Source organism: Apteryx rowi, unplaced genomic scaffold (genome assembly GCF_003343035.1).
Source record: "Apteryx rowi isolate R43461 unplaced genomic scaffold, aptRow1 scaffold_29, whole genome shotgun sequence".
Lineage (NCBI taxonomy): Eukaryota > Metazoa > Chordata > Aves > Apterygiformes > Apterygidae > Apteryx > Apteryx rowi.
Window position 1 is genome coordinate 3,916,489 of NW_020449307.1, and position 23,125 is coordinate 3,939,613.

A 23,125-nucleotide genomic window follows, 5' to 3' on the forward strand; every position below is an offset into this window, starting at 1 on the left:
TTGATTCAGCATTTCTATATTGAAAGAGTAGTACAAATGTTATCTTTTTCACAATAAAATGCGAAAAAGAAGTGTATTAAAAAGAAGTTGCATTAATGAAGTAGAGCTTAGAGGTTGATACTTCCTGGTGTAGGAAAATAATTTATTTTGCATCCAGTTTACTTGCTGTCAAGCAGTGCTGATGTTTTGACCACCAGACAAATCTTGATGTCATGATTTTGATTCTAATGGATAAAATATGGCCGTAAAAGATTGTCTTCTCAAAGATTAAAAATGGTCAGCAACATGTACCACCTTTAAAAATTTAAAGGAAAGAAGTCCCTCAATATATGTACTGAAATGAAACTCAAGAGTAATGCAGTGTGGGGAATATACAAAGACTTGTCAGACAGTTGAAGGGATAATATAGGTAAGTGACTTAATGTAGTTTGAATGGGTCCTTCATTTTAAAAACTCTTCCGAACTTTTTAGCTCTGACATAACAGTCCACTCTTTGGTAGTATTTGATAGTGCATACCTAAAGAGATTCTACAGTATTACATTACCCAGATTTACATTAAGGGGGTGGGGAAGTACTGTAAAGTGTAACTTATGAACACTCCTTTCCATTTATTAATACTTTTTCTCCTGCATTTTACAGCAAGTGTCTGGAGAAGATGAAATTGAGTTTTCAGATAAAGATGAACCTGATGGAGATGGAGACGGTTCTAGTGATTGTCCCACTATCAGAGTACCGCTAACTTCACTCAAAAGCCATCAAGGAGTGGTCATAGCTGCTGACTGGCTTGTTGGGGGGAAGCAAGCTGTGACAGCTTCATGGGATAGGACAGCAAATCTGTATGATGTAGAGACCTCTGAACTCGTCCATTCTCTGACAGGTATCTCTTCACTCACAAAAAGGAAAAATTGCTGWTTTATTTTACATGGGGGATTACTTGTAGATACTGAAACACTGGGAAAAATAAGTTGTTCCTCTGGAGTAGGAAGGCAGCGTGCACAAGACTTAAGCTGCTGCTCAGTGCCATAGTGATTTCTAAAATCCCAACCTTGGAAATGCTCTGAGTATGAATTTTTACTCTTCTGAGCATACAATGTATCAAGATGCTTTTGCCTTTGCTGTATTGATGGYATATTAAGTAGCAATAAATTACAGCCACTTAATGTGAAATAAGTAAAAGTTTATTTTGCTTTTAGGTATAATTCTTGCCTTGTGTGACAGCAGTAATGTTACAATTCAGAATGATTATTATTCTTTTAATGTTTGTTTAAAAAAAACAACCAAMCAAACAAAAACTTGTCTTATCAGCATTTCATTCCAAATGTATGTGGATATGAAAAGTCTTACTTCATTACCTTATATGTTTTCATCTGTGGTTGTAGGGCATGACCAAGAGCTAACACATTGTTGTACACATCCCACCCAGCGTCTTGTGGTGACATCATCACGTGATACAACCTTCCGTCTGTGGGATTTCAGAGATCCTTCTATCCATTCTGTGAATGTCTTTCAGGGCCACACAGAGTAAGTGACAGTTGTTTCATAGGTTTTTTACAAGTTTCAAAAGTATAAATATATTCAGTTGCTAATCTGAACAAAACTGTTCCTGTGCTCTTTTTGAGGTACTAAGTTCATTCCCCTGTTTTATGAGACTGACTTTCACAAAAACCCGTAACTGTCCTCCTTCAAATATAATACAGTAGTACTTAATTTCCAAAACAGCAGCCAGGGATCTTGTTGTGAATTGCTTATATGGTAAGTCTAGATAAAACTCCTTACCATTAAAATGTAAGGTATGAAGGTTGTTTTCTACCATTGGCTATGTCTGTAGCTTAGGGGTATTGCTGTAGTGAAGTTGATGAAACAGTTTCCCTTTAGTTGCCATGATGTTCAGTGTAAAATAAAGGTTACCTTTTTGGAACCAGAAAAACAAACAGCAGGATTAACTTTTTAGGCTAAAGTTTCTAATTTGTACAAAAAAAAAAAAAAAAGAAATTAAAGTAAGGAAACTGATCGCTACCTTCTATCAAAACAAGGGTCTTTTTGATGTAATGCTTTTAGTTACTAATTTAGGCCTCCAGATGTTATGCTGGCTGCTGTTGAATATAGACAAATGTAGTCATGAGAATCCATGATACATTGTTGAGCTACCTTTCTGTTAATCAGAGCTTAGACACATGGAAAATGCAGGAATAACTTTGAAACACAGTACCAAAGGAAGCTCATCTCTTTTAAGGTTTTGGAGGTTTGACCTTGAGTGTTCAGAAAACTAAATTTCATCTTCTGAGTAAAAGATGATTGTGAGTGCTAGTTCAAAACAAAAAACCCCAAACACTTATTTACATTTCCATTCTTTGCTCATTCGCATGTATAGTTTGCATTATGACCAAGTTTYGGTATCCGTTTTCTCATTTTCCCAGCTATTGGGTGTAAACTTTATCTGAATTAAAACCTCTTTTAAAAACAGCTCCTCCCCCCGCCCAAGACTCCCCAGCCAGATAAATGTTTGATACATGCAATCATCCCATATAAATAGCTGTCTTTTCCTGATAGAAGAGTAGGCTTAATTTTATGGTTTCTGTCCTAGAATTGTTTCTTGTTATCTTCCTGCTGTTCTGTTTCCTTCTCTAGAAGGGCTTGGAAAAGTTGGGAGTTTCTGTGTGTGTTGGTGCCTGCATTTTTTTCTTTTTTTCCTGACCTAACTCATTGTTTTGTCCTGGAACATGTTTTGCAGAAAAAAGRAGCATGATTGACATTAGTGTCTTTCCATATATATGCTGAGATAAAATGACATTGATCTGGGGTCATGGTGCATATCATAAGGGATGTTAGCTGGTATTTCAAGGTCTATCACTGAGATTTATAAATTATCAGGGAGTTTATTTTTTATGGTATAGACCTTGAACAACATCACTCTTATTCCAGCTTTTAACTGTCTTCATGTTTACATTTGTCTGCTTTATCTTTTGTCTTCATTTTGCTCTTTGAATGCTCTTAGTTCTTAGCATTGGCATAGGCTCTTTCACCAAAGACACTCCAACTTTTAAGAGCCCCCAAAGTGACTACTATTAACGTCTGAGATTGTTCAGCTCATTATTTTGTTGAAGCGGTGATTCTGTTGTGGAAGATGGGTATTTTACTGAAAAGTACAGTCAAAGGGGAGATTGGACCTCAATATATTACAGTCGAAAAGGATTCCTCCTATGAAGCATTTTATTTTTGGTCTGTTATTGGCAAAATATTTTTAAATTGCTCTCAGTTTAACATAATCTTCTCGAGCAGCATAAAAGAAACTATTTTAGTTGTTTACCAGAAAGCATATATAGTGCAGAGTTCAGTGTTGGAGAATAGATGATAAATCCCTATAGTACTGTTGAGAGAGGTATTTACCTTTTTAGGTTCRCTACCTAAGGGACAGCTGCACCCTTTTGATGTTGTCTGTTGATGCATCTTCTGTTCAGGTTGAACAAATTCTATTTTTGGAAGTAAAACTGAAGGCAAGGCAGATGTGTGGCCTATCTAAAATTCTCTTTTTTGGGATAGTAAGCAGGAGACCTCACTCTTGTTTGCTTCCATTGTCCTCTCTTATAGTTGATACTTTGCTTTTTCTGATTCATCAGAACTGAATGTCTATTGAAATAACCTCCCAAGTTTTTAATATTTTGTAAGCTCTTAAAAACAGTTCTGTAAATTCAGTGTTACAATCATTAACCCTAATGATTTAAAATTGTTAACCCTAAGTTTTAACAGCTTTCTGCCAAATAGTAGCTGATGAATAGCTATCTAGAGTTGCTATTTCTTTTTCCTGTGTATTTCATCCAGATCAACTGCTAACCAATATAACTAGACACCAATCATTTCAATAATGAGTCCGACACAGAGTATTTATTGCAGTGTATTGCGCTCCAAGAATCGTATATATCTTCTTGTAATGGTTCTACCTGAACATGTCTTCCTGATCTTAGTCACACTGATACAGAGTATATGGTTTTAAAAGTTGCATGAAAACTCAAAGGTGACGTGCAAGGCTTTACAAAGTGATGTATACAAAAATGTAATGTGGATGATGCAGATTGCTTCAAGTACCAAGAGTTAGAGAATATTATTGTAAAAGACTTAATTCTGCCATTTTTTCACCCACAGTCAGATTGATAGTCCCTTTTGTTCTGGTCGTGGTTGAAACCATCATTGAAACCTAGCAGTATAAGGCTTTGTGCCCTGTTTGATTCCGCATATCGGAGTCTCTAGACTCTCCCTAGAATGGTGTAAAACTTCTGTTGGAGCTGAGTGCTTCTCAGCGCACAAGGACTAAAATGTGAGACTGAAGAGGAAAATCAATTTTTACTAAATACTTTAATGTTCGATGGCATATGATCACACAGCCTTATGGTGAAGGAGCCTGCAAGTTTTACCTGAATGCAAATGTAAGAACCAATCCAGCAGATGGCACCACAGCTCTGTTGTTGGCTGCGAGTCTGGGACCCTGGGGACGGTGGCCCTCTTTTCAGAAGCATTCCCTGTTCAAAAACACTAAGTAAAACCTACTAACCTCACAAACAGGAGACTAGAGACTCTTAGGTATCAGGCTCTGAAGTTGGAGGGCTGGCATTCTTCTTCTGTTTCTTAAAGCTCTGCATCAGGTATGTGATTCTTGGTACCAAGAACAATTTTTAGGTTTTGAAATGTGAGGGAGGAAATCAAAACTTTAAACCTGCTCATAAACTCAGTTTTCGTTCGCTGCAGTGTTATGCTTCGTATCTGTTTGCATACTGAAGACATACTTGGACTGTGTAATTTCAACCTCTTTTTTATTAGCTTTAATGAATTAGTTTTAAGATTTAGTCAAAATAGCACAATATCTTATGAAAATATAATACAATGATGCTGATGTGTTGCAAGATTAAGGTATCTTGTTATATACAAAGTATGATTTTATAAATTTAATTGACTTTCAAAAATGGAAAGCAATTACTGTGCACTGCCTTGTACTATAAAGTGATAGTCTGTCAAAATATATACATATGCTAGCTATGAGAGATTATTTGTATTTTATATAAATGGACTAAGTAATCGCCTATTTTTGATGTTCTGAGCACGTAACAGCTTTCTTTATTAAAAGCAAACTATTTCATATAGTCTAGCCACATGACGATTGTGGCATAGTCCAAGAAAAAAGTCATCCTGGAATAAGGCCAGAAAGGATCTGTTACAGTCAGCGTGCCTCTTGAATTAACACCTATTTTGAATTACAAGGTAATTTTAGTAGAATTGTGGCTTGTATATTAGGTTCTTCCAGTGATGAGGAATTCAACATAGCCCTTGGTAAATCCTAAAAGCTTCTCATCCCGATGGTTAGCTAACTTCCCCATTAAACTGTGCCTTCCTAGTCTGAGTCTGCCTGGCTCCAAATTCTAGGCACTGGATTTGACTTTGCCTTTCAATTATACTGAATATCTTTGTTTCCTWTGTAAATAGAAACTTAGATTATGATGAAATCTCTCTTTTTTTGTTTTCTATTCTCTACATATTAGCTTTTTTATTCTCTAAAAATTGGAGAAGCTTAATTCCTTTGTTTACTGGAATATCTGAGTTAAGAAAATGTAAAAATACTTAAGCAGGGGCTGATTAGGATGCTGGGCTGAATTCTGACATTTGGTGAATTGAAAATTAATGTCAAAATGGCATTCTGCATCAAGAGACTAGTAATTGTTTTAGTTTCCTGGATGCTCATGTTTGTCTAGCTCAGTAGGCTTTCATGGATCCTCCATTCCTAAGATTTAATTCTCATACTCTGATCTGTGCTTACTTGTAAGTACGAGTAAAGGTCAAGTAAGCAGAGAAAGACCAAGTGATGGGGGAAAAAAATTCTCTTCCAACAGCAATGGCATTAGACATCCCTGTTGGAAAGCAGTCTTATTCCAGATACCCCCAATGTTACAAAGTCACTGTTAGGTATTCTGATTACTGGAGATTTCAGCCACATTTTCTTGGGGAAGTCAAAGTGTATCTCAGTATAGTTCTAGACATACAAGTTTATGCCCTTGGTTAAAAGTTATGCTGTGAAGAGGACTTACTGAAGGCCTTTCGTGCCAAACTGTCACAAGTTGGACTGCTGTCAGTAGGGTACAACCAGCTTAAACCATCTTTTCTTTTTGAGATACTGTTGTTCTTGCTTCAGCTTTTAATACCATCAGTGATGCTTTGTCTACCTCTCTTCTGTTGTTTCTACTCAAAGAATACAGTCTTGGGCATTCCCCATATGTGGATCTCTCAGTCTAACTGCTGTAAGAAGTAGTGCAAAATTTTTCTATTGAAACATTGGGTGATTCTATCACTGTTAGTATTCCTACGTTGTTCAGTCTCCTGTGGGTGTGTAGGGTGTTTTTATTTTTTTATTTTCTTTTGCAGCTTGTCTGGAAATGGCCCCAAACTTGCATTTCAAACACTGTTGTTCCAATTCCACATTTTCATCTGGCATATTCTTTATACACTTTAAATGAAGATTATGGCCAGGAGCTTAAGGTCTGAAATTAATATATTTTTTTCCATGCTTCTAAACATGTTCATGTAAAAAGTGTTTGGTTTCCATGCTGGATATGTGCATGTAATGAAGCATGTTAAGGTTCGAGCAGTTTTCTTGGAAGAGTTGCTAGCAGCCATAATAGCTAACAGCTGAAGTACCCAACCTTGAATTGGTCACACTTAGGTTTTCAGACTGGTAGCTTCTTTGCGAGTTTGTTTTGGGACAGGCAGGGACCAGCATGTTTTGCAGGCCTTCAGCTCATCTGAGTCACTTTGTTTTCTGACTCCCCCTGAACCCCTCATTCCTCCAAGGCTTTATATATGAAAACGTTCTTTACAATTGTAAAGTTGTAAGGCTCCTAATAAGGACCAGGAAAGGCAAACACTATGAGCGTTCTTCTATGTTTATATACATGTCTGTATATGAACTTGATGAGTATGCATTTACCCCATTTTCCTTTACAGATCTGGGCATAACATTATCTGTAAGGTTTCATTGCAGTGACAATGAAGAAAAGCACGAATATTTGAAGCAGTTACTGGCCACTAAGCTTCACAAGTTAGGTGGGCCTATGACCCTCTGTACCAGTTTGAACAAATATCTATAAGTAGGATCAGTTTCTTATTTGACAAAATTTTAAATTGGTTCAGGAGGGTTGATTTGCACTTGAATGGGAAAGATCATAAAAAGTTTATCATTTTTTGCGGTGTTTCTTTTGTGTGTTTTGTTTTATTTTTCAGTAAATGCATACTTTATTTTGACCCGCCTAGAGTAACTCCAAAGAAAGTAGGAAAAAAATTCAGGTGTTGTTAGGCTAACACTACTGCGCGTGCATAAATGTAATATTAACTGGGTTTGTAAGCCACAATAATACGTAATCAACTTATAAAGTTTACAGGGAGTTGTTATCAAACTAGGTATTTAATGCCTGGGAAGGCATTAAAATGTGGTGTTAATGTGATGTGATTGATATTAAAGAGATTCTGTAATTAGATTTGTCTGACTTTTTTTAAAATGAGGGGAATTAGATCTTGCTTTATTCCTGAGAATAATCAAAAACCCCAGAAGTTTAATTATTACTTCCTGTAAAAGGAATGTACAGGAGAGAGATACTAGTGAGAATCATTTGTAAGGAGGACAACTCTAGAGAAAAGGAGAGTGGGCTGTTTTCTCTAGGTGTCATGAAACATGTCATGAAACATATTTGCAGTATAGACTTTGATTTAAATGCTAAAAAAATGATTTTTCAGTGCTAACAGTTTTCTCTGAATAGATTTTTTTTTTTTTTTCTTTTTTGTGTTAATTCTTCTATAGTTCATTCTTACCATTTTTCAAGTTGGAGAAAAAGCTCTGTGGCAGGTTGAGGCTAAATCTACAAATAGCCTTTGGGAATTGTGCACATGGCTCTTCTTGGAATTAAGTTCTTGTAGCACTTCTTTCTGAAACCTTAATACACAACCAGATGTGGAGAAGCTGGCACACTCTTTTAAATGATGTTCTGATGGCCACAGCAGTAGCCATTTGACATGAGCAACATATTGTCCATGTCTTGAAGTTTTAAACCCATGTCCTAGCTTCCCAGCATATTATCCCCCCGACTGTAGACCATTCTGTGTGGAGATGCACTTTGCTCTCCTAAGAGAAAGTGACCTATTGGCTGGAAAAGACTGTCCCAATTGCAGTTTCCTTTAGGTTAGACAAAATGTTGTCATTATTTAAAATATGAAGCACATCCGAGCGATCAAATTTTGCTGTTTAACTATGGTTAGGTGTCTGTTGAATATATTTATCTGATTGTTCTGTTTTAGTTCAGTTTTTCCATACCTAGTCCAACATGCAGGTTAGTGCTCATGAGCAGATGCCTTTCTGCAGGCACAAAAACAGGTCGTCTTAAGTATTTAATGGCAAATCTTGGTATAAGCTGCATATCAAAATGGAAGGAACAGTGTTAACTTTTTTTGACGTAGTGCCAGAAAGTGTTCTGCATCAGCATTTCATGGTCCAACATTTCCAACATCATTTTTTTTCCCTGTGTGTGAAATTTCAGCAGATTGTTATGCAAAACAGTTTTGTGTCTCAGTGTGACTGGGGAGACAGCTGTTCGGCCTAATGAGGAGTGCGAGCATTACCGTCTTGCTGTTGATTGAGACCCACGGAGGGAGCAGGATGTTCCAGATCGGGCAGTGGTGTGTGGTGAGAAAGTGCCACGCTGTCAGCTGGAAGTACACGCTCGGCTGCTCCCCGCGACAAGATAAATGAGTTTTGCTGGGGTTTGGCGGAGTCTGAAGCTTTTCGGGAGAATAGTAGTAGCACACCAAACTCCCTATGGGACCCATGGTTTAAAGTGTCATAAGACTGTTTCCTCTTTGCCTTTTTTTTTTTTTAATGTCCTACAATACCTGTCACCTTCTTGAGTTATTAAAAACCTAATGTCTTCTAGCATTCCATTAACACAGGGTCTGATGATCTTTTGTTGACACTTATTAATTTAGCCAAGGGGATGTTAACTATGGTTTCAGCTTGCCTAGAACAAATTGAAGACGAGTATCAACAGAAAGTAAAAACAGGCAAAAGAAAATGCAGAAAGTAGTCTTTTAATTTTTGTGGTGTGGGTGGAGTTAGAGAGGGAATATTTTTGAAAGATTATTTGTATATTGGCTGCTCTGCCAACTTCTCTTTCCTTATACAGACTTTCCTTCCTGTATCCTTCCCTTCCTCCTTCAGTTGGGCTGAAATTCTGTTTTAGTTCCTGAGCAGACAGCAGGTTTTCTTCGTGTTGCTATTTTGTCTTAATTCAAAAAATTGTTTTTAAAACTTGTTGAGATGCATCTGTCTCATCTCAAGAGAAGTCTTAAATTGGAATAACACAGGAGGCGCAAAGCATGATTTGTAATGCATAAGAAGAGCTATGAGGACAACGTTTGCTCACATTTTCTTAAGTCAGTGGTGTTAGTTGTACACATCCTTGAATTTAAGCATGTATCTGTTTTTTTAAATATCAACTGAACATGTTCCACTTAAAGAAACGTCTCACACTTGGTCATTACTAAGCGCACTGAAACCACTGCTAGACAGAGGACAATCAAGTACTGATAACTTGCCCCAGAGTTGTCAGGTCTGTGAGAATGATGTGCTCTTGGCCTCTCTAGCCTTGGTATTAAGTTACTTAAAACTTTTAGGCTTGCAGTTGTATTTTGAAAATGGGGTATGTTTGAGAATTGAATCAAGTGTATTTTTAATTTTCCCTAGAAGAGTAATGTTTCATTTTTTTTGAAAGCATAATATCTAGCACTGTTATGCAGTACATGCAGACACTATTTGCTTTGAAACTATGGGACCAAAATTCTTGATCGTAAACACTGAGTTCAGTAAAAAGTGGTTATATATCTAGCCTTTGTGTTCAAAGCTCCTTATGAAAAAGGCTTTCCTTTTTTTCCTTTTTTTTTTTTTTTGGTTTTCGCATGTGCATGCAAATAGTGCAAATTCCAGACTACAGTACCTTACAATGATGGGCTGTTGAGGTGGTAGGTAGAGGAGTAGGACTACAAAGCTTCTTTAAAGATGTCACTGAAAATGGCCTGGCAGTCTTCCTTCTGGCTTGCTATCACTTGTCCGGTTGTCAGAGAGAACTACAGGAAAAATTTATTGCATTTTTATTTTATAAGCATTTTCTTATTTTATCCAGTAATATCAGAATTCATAGCTAGAGTGAAAATAATACAGAACAGGAAATATTTTTCTTTTGAAAATCTTTCTCTTTTGACAGGAACAGAAAGGGTTGAATTGGCATTCTGTTTGTACAGAAATACTTTTGAATGTTTTCATTTGAAATATGATAAATTGAAGAAAATTTTATGTGGTCAGAAAATCTTAACCATGTTTGACAGGGATAAGTGATAAAGGAGAACCAGTATGAGATCAAAGAAGTTGTAAAGCTGTGTAAAGTTGTGAAAAAAGCATTTGAAATTGGAGGATTATTTTGAGACAGTTTCATAACATATTACAACTGTAATTGGAGTAAAATATATGATGGGAAAACAAATCAGATCTTTGTGTTAGAAACAGAATACTAAAATCCTGTATATTCATTTCCTGGTGCTTTTGTCTGTCTTGGATTCCTTCTGCTGAAGTGCACAAGGAAGTCTGAGTGTGTGTTAAAATACACAGGGATTTAATAGCCAATTTTAAACTTCTAAACAGTGTTATTTCAAATGTATTACAGCAGTACTGAGTTCAGTGCAAGTCTGAAAATTAATTTTAAGTTAGTTTTTTGTTGGTATCGTCACCAGTAATATTAGACACATCTGTTTCGCAAACTGTTTGCTCTCTTGAAATGCAAGTGGAATTTAATTTGACTTTGGAAATGTCTCTTTCAGATGGATAGAGGTATGAAAATTTTAACAAAATTAGTGTTTTTGAGTTTTCCAGTCCAGGAGAAAGAAAGGATATGAAAAGTTTTGCTAACATAGACATGATAAAATTTACACRTATTACCAAACTCTGCTGTGTTTAGAGTTCGTAATGCTTTGGTTGTCTGTTTTAACGTTCAGTCCTTCTTTATGCTGCATCTTAATATTGAGTATGGTGGCAGCTACAGTACATTCCCCCCCMCCACCTTTTTCCTTTTGGGGTTTGGGGAGAAAGTTTGTGGGGGGGGGATGTGCTTAGAAATTCCAGTTTGAACATTTTGCTGAGATATTTTGCAGTCTGGATAAAGAAGTAGTGAAGAGAGAATTGCAGTTGTTAATAAGTTTTATGGAGGACAGGTGGGTGGAAGACAAGTGCTCTTGGAACATGCCAGCTCTATCCTGAAGTGATAGAGCTTCCCAAATGTTAAGGTGCCTAATGAAAGAGAGTCATCAGTTGTGGTTTTCATTATATGTTTTAACTTTTTGACTTTAGATTCATAAAGTCCGGCAGATTAGGCAAAGACCTTTTGATTCACATTATAATAATCTCCCTGGTGGCTTAGCTGTGCTCTAATAAAGCATTAGGAAACTTGGTATTATGGGTAAAGTGGGCCTTCATCCTAATTAAAACTTAATTTGGTGTCAATTTAAATTAAAGGCTTGCATAAAGTGGTCCATTGTGACTTGGCTAGTGCTAATCTCAATCAACAGCTTGGATAGGACATGAATTCAAATTTCTGCAGAACAACCAAAGTGACAGTAACAACTGACAAATTAAAATTACTGAATTCTAAGAAATTGATGTGCATGACCCAAGTTACAAGATAGGTCATTAAATCAAATCTGTAGAACCTGAGGTGAGAAGCCTTTTTTAATGATCGTAGGGAGAGATGAAAATGCTTTGTTAGTACATCATGTATGCAGAAAACTTTTTTTTTTTTAAGAGTTGAGAACTTATGTTGTACTAAAGTAAGCATAGTACAGAAACTTTAATTGCTTAATATGAAACAATAGGTAAAAGGTAAAAATAGGTTTAAAAAAAATCATCTCCTCATCATGAGAATTATTCATTCACATTCAACAGTATACTATTCCTGTAATAAAATTCTTTGTATAATCTTTCCTGAGAGTAACATGTTGCACTTAAAATCACCAGAAAGATCCTTGGGAGTCTATCTCTGGCTGCCTTTTGCAATTGCAGACATAATGGGTCAAATTTGAAGAACTGGCTAGTCATGCTACCTGCTAAGACAACTTGCCATTTTTTTCTTATCTATCAGGCTTTAGATACTTGTAGAATAGGAATGTTAGAAATTAGTAGACTGAAGGTTACTGCTAGTAGAGTTATACTTGAAGCTCTAGCTATGTATTATAGCATGTTCATCTGTGTATTCAAAATAGTATTAAGTTCATCTCAAATTATGAATTTTGGATCGGATCTCTTCTGTGTCTGTGCTGTAAATAATATAAATGCCTGAGGTAACTTTAAAAAAAGTCTTTGGATGGAAAATACAGGAATTTGACTATTGATCTCAGAAGACATAAGAAGGAAAATTTTACTGTATACTACTGATTCCATTTTGATTGTCTGAATAGCTTACTGAACATTACTGTATAAGTGAATTAAGGCCTCGAGACTGAACTATGAAAACTTATCCTAGTAGGAACTATATTATGTTATATTTAGTTCATATTAGGACAAATGGAATGTGAGAGGTGTCTTCAGACTGACTTTTTCCTGCTGGGCTTCTTTTCTTAGTGCTTTGACCAGTCTAGCCCTGTAGATCTTAAGTGASAGGGCTTCTTGTAAGAATATATTTTATTCTAAAATCCTCACCTGATGATTTAATATTTCAAGTTACTTTGGTTTAAAAAAAAAAAAAAAGGCAAGCTAAACACTTTAAAGGGAATACAGGAACAGAAACAGAACTTTAAATTGGATACTAGTTTAATGAAGATTTTTAGAACTTGCCCTTTTTTTTATTCCCTATTGTGTAGCACTGTGACATCAGCAGTTTTCACTGTGGGAGACAATGTTGTTTCTGGAAGTGATGACCGTACTGTAAAAGTTTGGGATTTGAAAAACATGCGGTCTCCTATTGCAACTATCCGTACAGACTCTGCAGTCAACAGGTAAGGAGACTTTTGAGTTACCATTTTCTAGTATTAATTTATTGAATAGAAATTTAATTTGATGACTAAGGTTGTACAGTGAAATTCATTAGATTTAGAAAAAGCTCTGAAGTAGTTTCATAAATTTCACGTGCAATGCATTTTTAACAGATGCATCATATTGCTTTTCTGAGATTTGTATATGCGGTACAAAGGTTAAGCCTGTTTGAGCATCTAGTACTACAGAAAATGTCAATAGTTTAATATGCTTAATTTTGCTTGTGAAATCTACCAGGAAAAAATCAGCTATATCACTTTCAGTGAACTTAAACTTGTACTGTCAAAATCTATTTGCCAGGCTCACTGTTTTGTACATAACCTACTTTTGTCTCTTCTCTGCAGGATTAATGTATGTGTTGGCCAAAGAATCATTGCCCTTCCACATGACAACCGACAGGTTAGATTATTTGACATGTCAGGTGTGCGATTAGCACGCCTCCCTCGCAGTAATAGACAGGTAACTGAAGTCTTATAGCCTTAAAGTATGTCTGTTCTTGTCTTTCATACAAGGTTAAAACTAGGGTTTGAGTTCTGGCTGAAAAGCTGAAAAATGCTGAAAGAGGCTTGTCTGTAGAARTGGTTGAATATACCATTGTTAATTATTGAAAATCACCAACATGCAAATAGGTAACACATCATTTTGGATTTTTGTAATTGAAATCAGAAAGGTGGTTTCAGTTAACCATATTTCATCATAATTTTTCTCCTTGCTAAAGCGATACTAATGTCTACCTTCTCTATGAAACGTAAAAAATATTTAAGAGCCTTCAAAATGTGTTTTAACATTTTGGTGTGAATCTTGTCAGGAAAGTAACTTGCTGAGGTTTCATATTTGTTTCAATTGCAGCATATTTAATTTGTTTTATAAAGAAGTTAAAAAAAAAAAAAAAAAAGTGAGGTCAGTTTGCAAGCTCACCTTCGTGTGATACTGTGACAGATTCCACTCCCTTTCTCCATGCTTACGCAAATAAATATTTGGTATTTGGGACCAAGTACCAAATCCTCACTCCTYCTTTCCATGCTGAAGATTTGTACATTTGTGGCGCTACTTTGCATAGCGAAAAACACTAATGGAACAAATTAGAGTAAGTGAAGTTAATTGGATAATGTCACTTAAGTGTGTGTTTTTGTTTTTTAATGCTTCAGTTTTGTGGCACATTTCACATGCTTTATAAAGAGTATGTTTCACAATAACTGTGTAAAAGCAGTGGTTTCTGTCTTTCCTGTATCACTCACAACTCTGTGGCGACCAACCATGTGGGTGGATGCAGCCACTGTTGACAGAAATTGGGAAAGAAAAATTTGAGTGTTTAACATTCATCTATTGTTTAGTCTTATTTTTTTTTTAGTATTTCCTTTCAGACAGGCACTACAGAAAACATGGTGATTTTTTTGACTTGAATGTTGCCCAAAATACTCTTTAAGGCATTTTTGATGCTATTGGATTTGAGTAATAATTTAGGCACTGYTTTTCCTCAGTAATGGGATAACATTCTTCCTGCTGTATGATTATCCTTTCTATATTATGAATATGATGGAAAAAAAAAATCAGCACTTCATCTTGCAAGCTCATAGCAAGTAGTTGACAGCAAGTAGTGCCTTATTGTAAGATTGCTTCTGTAAATGAAAATGCTAAAATCAAAATTCAGTTGACATTTGTAAGCAAAATGGTAAATAGCAGACATACCTGGAAAAACTTTTAAGTTTTGATAGGCTTGTTGGTATGTATGCTTCTGTTGTTATGGTCCCAGTGCTGGTACTAAGGAATATATTGTCATGAAGATCTTACTCTGTAGATGAAACTAACTAAGATCTTTATGATTCCCAAATACCATTTGTAAAAAGTAACTTGAACATTAGCATGTTTCCATTTTGAGTCATTGTATTTAATTTAAAGTTTTTGAATGTAAAATTTATTTGGAATACATGCTAAGCCTTAGCAAAATATAAATTATCAATATTATTAAAAAAAAAAGTCTGCAGTTCACGTTAACTTATTGATATAAAACCTTCTTAAAATATATCTGAAGTAATACTAGTATCTCCTAAACTGTTACAGGGCCACAGAAGAATGGTATGCTGCTCCGCGTGGAGTGAGGACCACCCGATATGTAACCTGTTTACATGTGGATTTGATCGTCAGGCTATTGGCTGGAACATCAACATCCCTGCTTTGTTACAAGAAAAATGAAATGCTGGAAGTATTTTTGCATTTTATGTTGCCATGGACTTCACTTTTGCAGACTTTTCTGAATACTGGTCTGCTGTTGCTGTAAAAGCTCGTCCTTAAATGGAGAGTTTTGCAAATGTTGTTCTTGTTACCACATTGTGCACAGTTTGCATGAATTGTACAGAAAATGTGATTTTTAAAAATAAGTTTGTCTTGTGTATGAACTTTTATATTTTGGCATCCACTGGTCAATAAGTTCACTGTTGCATAGAGCACATAAATGTTCATAAGTTATTTAGCATTTATTAGATAAACAGTAGGGCATTAAATTTGTGACATAAATGTGAAAGTTACATAGTTATTGTAGAGATTATATAGCAGTCTGTTACATTTTTCCATGACTCTACATTTCTGCCTTGTGTTAAAAAGAATCTGCAGGGCTAAAACTTTGAAATGAAGTGTGAATTCATTAGTTGTATGATTGTAAACATTTTTCTGTTTGCATCTGTTTGGAATTTTTTTTTTTTTTTTAGTGCTGCAGTATTGTGCAACTTAACTCCATTTTTAATTCTAGTTACTGGAGAAATAGTAGATTTGAGAAGGAAAATACAAGCAACTTGTGATGAGTACAGAATGCCAGGTTAATTCAGGATGCTTTTTGTACTTTTCTTTTGAAAAAGAAAAATGTTCATTCTGCCCTTCTTATATAAAACTGATTCTAATCTCATGGCATTTCACACTAGCAAAAATTCAGAATATTGTAGTTCTTATCACTGAAATTGTCAAGCAAATTTTGAAGCACTTTAGTTTATAGCTATTGTTATAAACCATTTATGAAAGTTTGACTTTACCAGTGAATGTGAGTTGACCTTTAAAAGAAGGATTTGCTTCTTTTTGGTGATCTACCCAGAAATGAAATCATGGGTTTTTTTGTTGATGTTTTTTGTTTTTTTATATACCTACAGTGAGCATATTTTTAATTGTGCTCACTTCCCTAATCTTTATTTTGAGCCGGCAATACAAAGTAAATGAGTACTACCTCAAAAATGAATGTTAGTCRAGATGCTTTGAATCTCTCTGTAGCCTAGAAAGAAAGCACTTTTGGTGTCTGGCAGAAAGTACTGTCTCTAGCATGAGAGGAAAGACAATCATACTAAATGTGATCTTTAAGATAATTAACACTTAAAGCTAATGGAGCAATACGATAAGTAAACATCATCTGTCACCTTTGTGTTCTCAGCCATGGCTAGGACTGCTGCAGTCCCCGTTCTGTACCAAAAGGGGATAATTACATAGGTTTCCCTTCTTTCTCCCAAATGATATTACTCTGGTTTTGCTCCTCACTGTGTTCAGTCTTTTTTGCACTGGCAGCATGGTGTTATACCGCAGCTGCTGATTGTATAACTAAATGCAAGTGGCAGCTGACATCTTCAGAAAGAACAGAAAGGCTGCTTCAGACAGACACGTCCTTTTACCTAAAGGGAGATACTGCCCCTAACTGTCTGACATATCACAGCGTAAGGTGAAGGGTAAGAGTAATCCAAGGATGTGCTCTTATAATGGGATTCCCAGAGTTTAAAGTGGGTTACCATAAGATACTAAGTATTACGGACTTTTAATCACATTCTTATGATTACGTGAAGCTACAGCTGTGCTCAAGTCCTCTACAGCAGTGCTTATAATGACAGTAAGGCTGATGTGTAAACTGGTTTTCCTATTAACTAATATATAAAGGTAAAGGAGTGGAATGGGATGGGAGAGTGAGTGCATCACTGGGTAATTACGGGGAAAATGAGGTCCTAGAAGTTGTTTGGAGCATAATACTGAGAAAGATGAGAGGACCAAGGAATTTAATAGAGAGTATATGTGGTATCTTCATAGCATGGGTTGTCATAGTAGCTTGATCTTAAATCCCTTGTGGGTTTTTTTTTGAGGTAAAAGATATATAAAGAACTAGTATTTTAATATTGTTTCAGTACCAAAACTAGTGAGGTTGGGGAAAGCAGCTAAGACTTAACTTTGGTTATCAGAAGACTTAGAGGTTGCTGTTAAAATTTATTTTCACTTTTTTTTTTTTCCTGCATTTTTAATACTGGGGTAAAACCATTTGATGTTGGGTTGCAGGTTTTATTCTTTAGGAAAAAAGGCTCACTTAGTTTTTGACAGAGAGAACTTAGCACAGGTTATTGCTCTTTAAAAATGAGAGAAATGTCTGTTCAGCCAATAGAAGCAGTTTCTTCAGTGTGGCCTGTGCATAGGTATCTTGAGCAAAGATTAACCTTTTAACTATCTGAGGCAGGGAAAGGGTCACTGGTTTTGGTCCTGCTACACTAAATTGTTGAGCATCTCAAATACTTATGTAATACAGGACCACTAGACTATGCAGTTTAATCATCATTGCTGCAAACTTTTTATATCACCAGAGGGACCAACCTCTGGCACCAGGAATGGGATGACTAACTCACTTTCACTTTGGGGGAAAAAAAATCAAGGTGCTAGAGCCACGTTCTTATGAGCAGGCTAATACTTAATCAGCTAAATACTAAAGTATCACTTAGCTTAATTTTATATATTGTAGTGAAGTTTAAACTGAGGCCATCATTCCCCTTGAAGCAAATCACACATGAGCTGTGGTAGTGAACAATGTTACATTGACTAAATATGTGGAAACATTTCATGGCTTTGAATGTTCTAAAGAGAGCTTTTCAGCACTGAACAATGTCCAGCATTTCATAAAATGGAGGAGAGTTGCAGTTACAATTTCAGTATTGATGCAGAATTTCACAGAAAATTCATCACTGGGCAAAGTCAAGCTTTTATGTCTTTTTCTCTCAAGCAATGCACATGAGTTTTCACAAACTTTGTATATACATTAAAATCAGAAAAATCTGGAGTGAAACATCTTATGTGTTGCCTAAATCTGTGAAAACCACCTTTTTGGAAAAGAATTTATAAGTTATGTGGAACCACTTTTTATTATTCTGCTAATTTGTTTTTAGATGTAAAATGTTTTTCTTCATTATGATTCAAAATGCATTAAAACAGTCAAAAAAACCCTTTTGTTGCAAGTTGCGGTTATTCTGTGTTGCATTAGGATTGCTGTTAATCTTAGTGTTTCAGCTTTTTAGTAGTCAAATGATCTTCCTATCCATTTTCCACTCTCTTTTGCTCAAAAAGTTCATTTCCAAGGAAATGATGGGCACAGTTCTTTGGGAAGAAGGCCAAGTCTGTCTCTGAATATAGGACTTCCATGGTGCAATTGGTCATTCTGACAGTTAAGTATATGAACCAAAAGGTGCTCAGACCTGCATTTATAGTCATCTTCTCCAGTTCATACAAGCAATTTGTAATTACACTTTATTATGCAGATTGTGCAAAAGTCTCCATATGACTTACTGTAATATTATATAAATAGATTTTTTTAATGAAGTCTAAACCACAGATACTATACAATTTATATGTTTAGAATACACCAAAAGTATTGCAGAACTTCACTTGTGGGGGAACCACCCTCATTAATTCCACTTTCAGTAGCTTAAAATAAAGATTGCTTATCCTACCCATGTCATTCAAATCATAAAGCTTTGCAACACTGAAAGCAATCCTAAGAAGGTTTGTGCGGAGATGCTGATGTCTGACCAGGCTCTTCCATCTAGTTTTGGACACCAAGGCAGAGCCCTGCCCAGCCAGTAATTGAGTGCAGAACACTACTGTATACATCCCATGTTTTCCTTGTATATAGTTAAGGATCCCTTAATGCCACATTTCCAATCCTTAAGAGCTAGTGCTCTGGAAAATTATTATTACTTAATGTCTCTGGTGGTATGGATCAGAAATAAAAGACCAAAGCTGTAAGGTGGTACAACTAAAATGGGGACTGGATTGAGACAAAACCCTCAACCCTGTGGGGTTTTTTAATCTATATATAAGGGATTTAAATGAAGTCAGGGCTTCTTGCAATTGGCTTAAATGTGTGGTACTTGTAACATCTTTAAATCTTCTAATGACATAAGTTGTACACCCTTAAAAAAGGCCACTTCTGTTAATATTTTGGGGGGAGGGGATTTTAAGATGAATGTATGTGCTGAGGCCTAGATTTTAAAGCTGTGAGTATATAGCATGCAAAAATAAGTGATTTCACTAGCATGTCTGTGTTCTAATTTTAAGAAGAGCTGCAGTGGAATTGGCTCTGTCATGTGTCACAGTGTACTCTTTAGACCAGTGTAGAATTTTTATTAAATGCTCCATTGAGACCAAAGTATGTCACTGAAAAATTATTCAGCCTTGTGATATTTTAAGTAGTGTTGTTACCTTTTCTAATTCCCACAGGTCAGAGTTTTCAGAATGTGAGTAATTTGCAGGAGCTTACAGCAGAAATCCCATTTAATTTGGACTGTAAATCCTGGTCAAAATGTACTAGTGACTGGGAAAGCTGTTGTACTGGAGAAGTGTGTTTGCAAATGTGTCATGGACACTGCTGGTCAGTGCCCTCCTAGGAAGAATACTCATTTCCATCAAGGCGTGCTGTTTCTCAGTATTGAAACATGAGACTGAGGGCATTTGCAGCATCTAACCACAGTGCCTGAATTAGCAGCTTAGTTCCTTATATAATTTTTGGAAGTTTCTCAAGGATGGTTCAACATTCCATGTAAAAGTCAGAATTTAAGCATTCAGGCTTTCTGCTAAATGGAAATGGTGTAAAGTGTCCATGATGGCATGCAAAATAGAAGAGAGCTAACAAGTAAATAAAAGTTCTGTTTTAAACTGTTTTGAAAATGGAGCTTGGTTGTAGCCTAGCCGGCATCTGTTTCGCATTGGAAGGCTAGCACCGCTAAGTAGTAGCACTGCCTGGTGCTACTTGAGGCCCCATTTCCAGTTGCTGATAATGGTGCAATTCGCCTGCTTCCGCTGAGACTTTCCCTGCTGGGTATCAGCTTTAGAGCTCAGTGTTCATCTGGTTTGGTTCTTCCCTCCCACCTGTATGTGTCATCTTTCTCCTCTCTCCAGTCTAGAACAACTTCAGTTGAGTTTTTATTGCAGAGAATGAGAACAACAAAAGGAAATCCTCATACCCAGCTCTGCATGGAGTGAGACGATCTAGCAGTCCTGCATTGGGAGCAGAGGCATGATGTTTGGAGTTGGCTTTGTGATGTGAATGTGCTTTTTGTTGTCTTCATGAACCTTTTTTTTGTTTTGTTTTGTTTTTTAATTTGCTGAGATGCAAATTTTTAATAATGAAGTTTCCTGAAGGCTTTATGCATTGATGGTGTGGGGTTTACTGAAGGTGCTGGATCAAGTCTGTGGACCTTAACTGAGGAGAGAAAATAAATTCTCAGAGATGCTGTAGCTGACTTGAGACATCAGAAAGGAACAGACTCAGTGATTCAAATGCTAGCAGAATAAAAATAACAGCAAAAGGGTCCAGTCTGAGGATAAGAGGTCTGCAGCGTAAGCAGGAACTGTGACCAGAATTTGAGCTCTGGGGATAAGGAAGTAAGATAGGCGAGAAATCCAGAAAGGCAAATTTGTGATGAGAGTGTTTGGACTGTAGATGAGGAACGCGGGGGAAGAAAAATGAAGGGGATGAAAACCCGGAATAAAAAGAAGACTAGTTAAGGAGACACGCAGATTGTGAGAGCAAACAGATTAGGAGGAAGTGCACATCCAACTCTTGTTGGGCAACTGGAAACAAACTGCTAGGAAACCTCAGTCTAGAGAGTGGCCCTGACTTGACGAGGAGAGGAAAGAGGAGACCGGAGCAGGGCAGGGACAGCCTGCAGGAGGAGCAGCAATGGCTGAGCTTGCTGGGAAGCGCACATATCAGGCTGTTCGTACGTCCGGAGCCTGGTTGGAACCTGCCAAAAGTTAAAGATCTCCTTTACGTTTTTTAAAAGAACGGGCTGTTGGCCTCAATATCCCTAGTTTGGGGAAAAAAACTTGCTTGCTTATACAAACACAATTTTAATTGGATATATTCAACTCCTTACTTAGTGTTGTATGTTGCTGTGATTACTCAAGCAGCTGATGCTACTCTTAGGATGGGAGTGTGTCAGTAGAGGATTGCATAGACGGATCACAGATGTTACACAGCTCACAAAAGCAAAAGTTCCCTTCTGATGGTGCCCATCCTATAAACACAAGGGATGGCAGCATGAAATGTGGTTTATTAGGAGTCACTCCTAGGCTGGAAATTAATGTGGATGCATTAATTTGGAAGAAGGAGATACTACTTTATAAGGTCTTTTCAAGAATATGTGGCTGATCTGCATAAGAAAGGTTCATCATTTAAACTGTAAGCATGATTTAAGAGTAAAATGCTCTGAACACTTGCTTAAATTGTGTTTATTTCAATTTAGTCTGAACTGATCAGGGAATCTCTTTAGCTAAGCTGAAATAGGAACATCTGAAGGTATAGATTATGTCAGGGTGATGCTGCTGTTCAAAAAAAGTCTTAGTTCTGGGAAGGATGAAACCTTCAAATTTTTACTTTGTTGAGGTGCCAAAAATTGCCCCCTCCGCCTTCCCCATCTCCCAAATCCAAGTCAGGAAAAAGATTCCTTTTGTCTTCGATGCTCAAACTTCTGATTCCAGTTCGCTTCAATGACTTTTGGTGAAAATATGCTCCTAAGAATATAAACAATATCAGTCTTAGGAAAATACAACATTTTGTGCCTTCAAAATCATTAGTCAATGAAAAGGGAAACATAACAAGTTAACTTCATCAAATTAACATTTAAGCTTATGTATTTTTAATATTTAATATTTTTAATTAATTTTTTTCTCTAAGTACTAAGTGTGGATAAAGCTTGAAATCAGATTTTAATTTTACTGTCAATTTTTAAAACCTTATCTTTGCCGTGTCTCCAAGATTATCCTTGTGAAGATGCAAAACTAAACCGAAGTATTTTAATGGAACAATACGTCCTCTGAGTCTGTATTTTCCGAGCATATAGTAAAGCTAGTAACCCTACAAATAAGAAAAGAAAAAATCTGAAATAGTACACAGCAAGCAATGCTGGAATCAAGATGACAGTATGAAAAAAAATTGAAGTACGGGATTAAAATAGTAGGCAGAAGGCAGGATAATGAAGGAAAAACAAAACTTTTCAGCAGCAGTTTCAGGCAAGGCGGGAGTAGTGATGTTGTTATTAATTAAGATTGTTTTTCAGTGTGGATAATTATCGGTCATGTCGTTTTGGTCTTTCATGTCTTATGAAGCTTGAGAAAACTGTCTATGTTAGAAGGCTGTCAAAAAGTTAGATGCTGCAGTTAAGTGGTGCAACTTTCAAAAGTGCTGAGCTCCCATCAGCTTTCAGCTTCCTCTGATGGCTGGTTAGTAGTTTGGAAAATCAGATTCATGTGCCTAAATATGGATTTAGAAACTTCATTTTAGGTGCCTGTTTTTGAAAATTATAGCCTAATTTTGTATATACTTTATGTTGTTACTGAATTAATGTACTGAAAAGTTCTTGGCTACAGATGCATAGTTTACTGAAATGTAAGAAAACAAGAAAGACATTTTTCCCGTCCAAGTTATATAAAGCTACTTGGAGTTTAAAATTGGGGAACCGAAGCTACATTGCATCAATTTCAAATATAACTATTTACTGATTAGTGTCATAAATATGTTCTTTCAGATACTCATTGTTCCTCTAGCAAAAATCTCCTCACTTGTGCAGAAGTCACAGCATATTTTTCCATAGTTGAGGGAAATTGAAGGTTTAGCTAAAGATACACTTATGAAAACTTGGATGATGTAAATGTTATATTTGTGGTTAACATCTGCTTTGTTATGGATCCTCAGCACGTCCCAGTTGCTTGATTTGAGTGACTGAACTCGTACACATTCAAGT

General features: G+C 36.2%; 1 protein-coding gene across 5 annotated transcripts in view; it reads left to right on the forward strand.

Annotated features, from left to right (window-relative positions):
* WDR37 (WD repeat domain 37) overlaps window positions 1–18,173 on the forward strand; it is a 51,817-nt gene extending 33,644 nt beyond the window's left edge. For 4 of the 5 annotated variants that reach the window (XM_026069282.1, XM_026069281.1, XM_026069283.1 and 1 more), the window contains 5 exons: window positions 641–878; window positions 1,381–1,522; window positions 12,929–13,063; window positions 13,445–13,559; window positions 15,162–18,173. In XM_026069282.1, coding sequence (XP_025925067.1) covers window positions 641–878; window positions 1,381–1,522; window positions 12,929–13,063; window positions 13,445–13,559; window positions 15,162–15,293 — 762 coding nt within the window. In that variant the 3' untranslated portion in view covers window positions 15,294–18,173. Of the gene's footprint in view, window positions 1–640; window positions 879–1,380; window positions 1,523–8,568; window positions 9,712–12,928; window positions 13,064–13,444; window positions 13,560–15,161 lie in introns of those variants that run through there. The other variant, XM_026069285.1, reaches the window with a different exon arrangement.
* The last annotated feature ends 4,952 nt before the right edge of the window (window positions 18,174–23,125 follow it).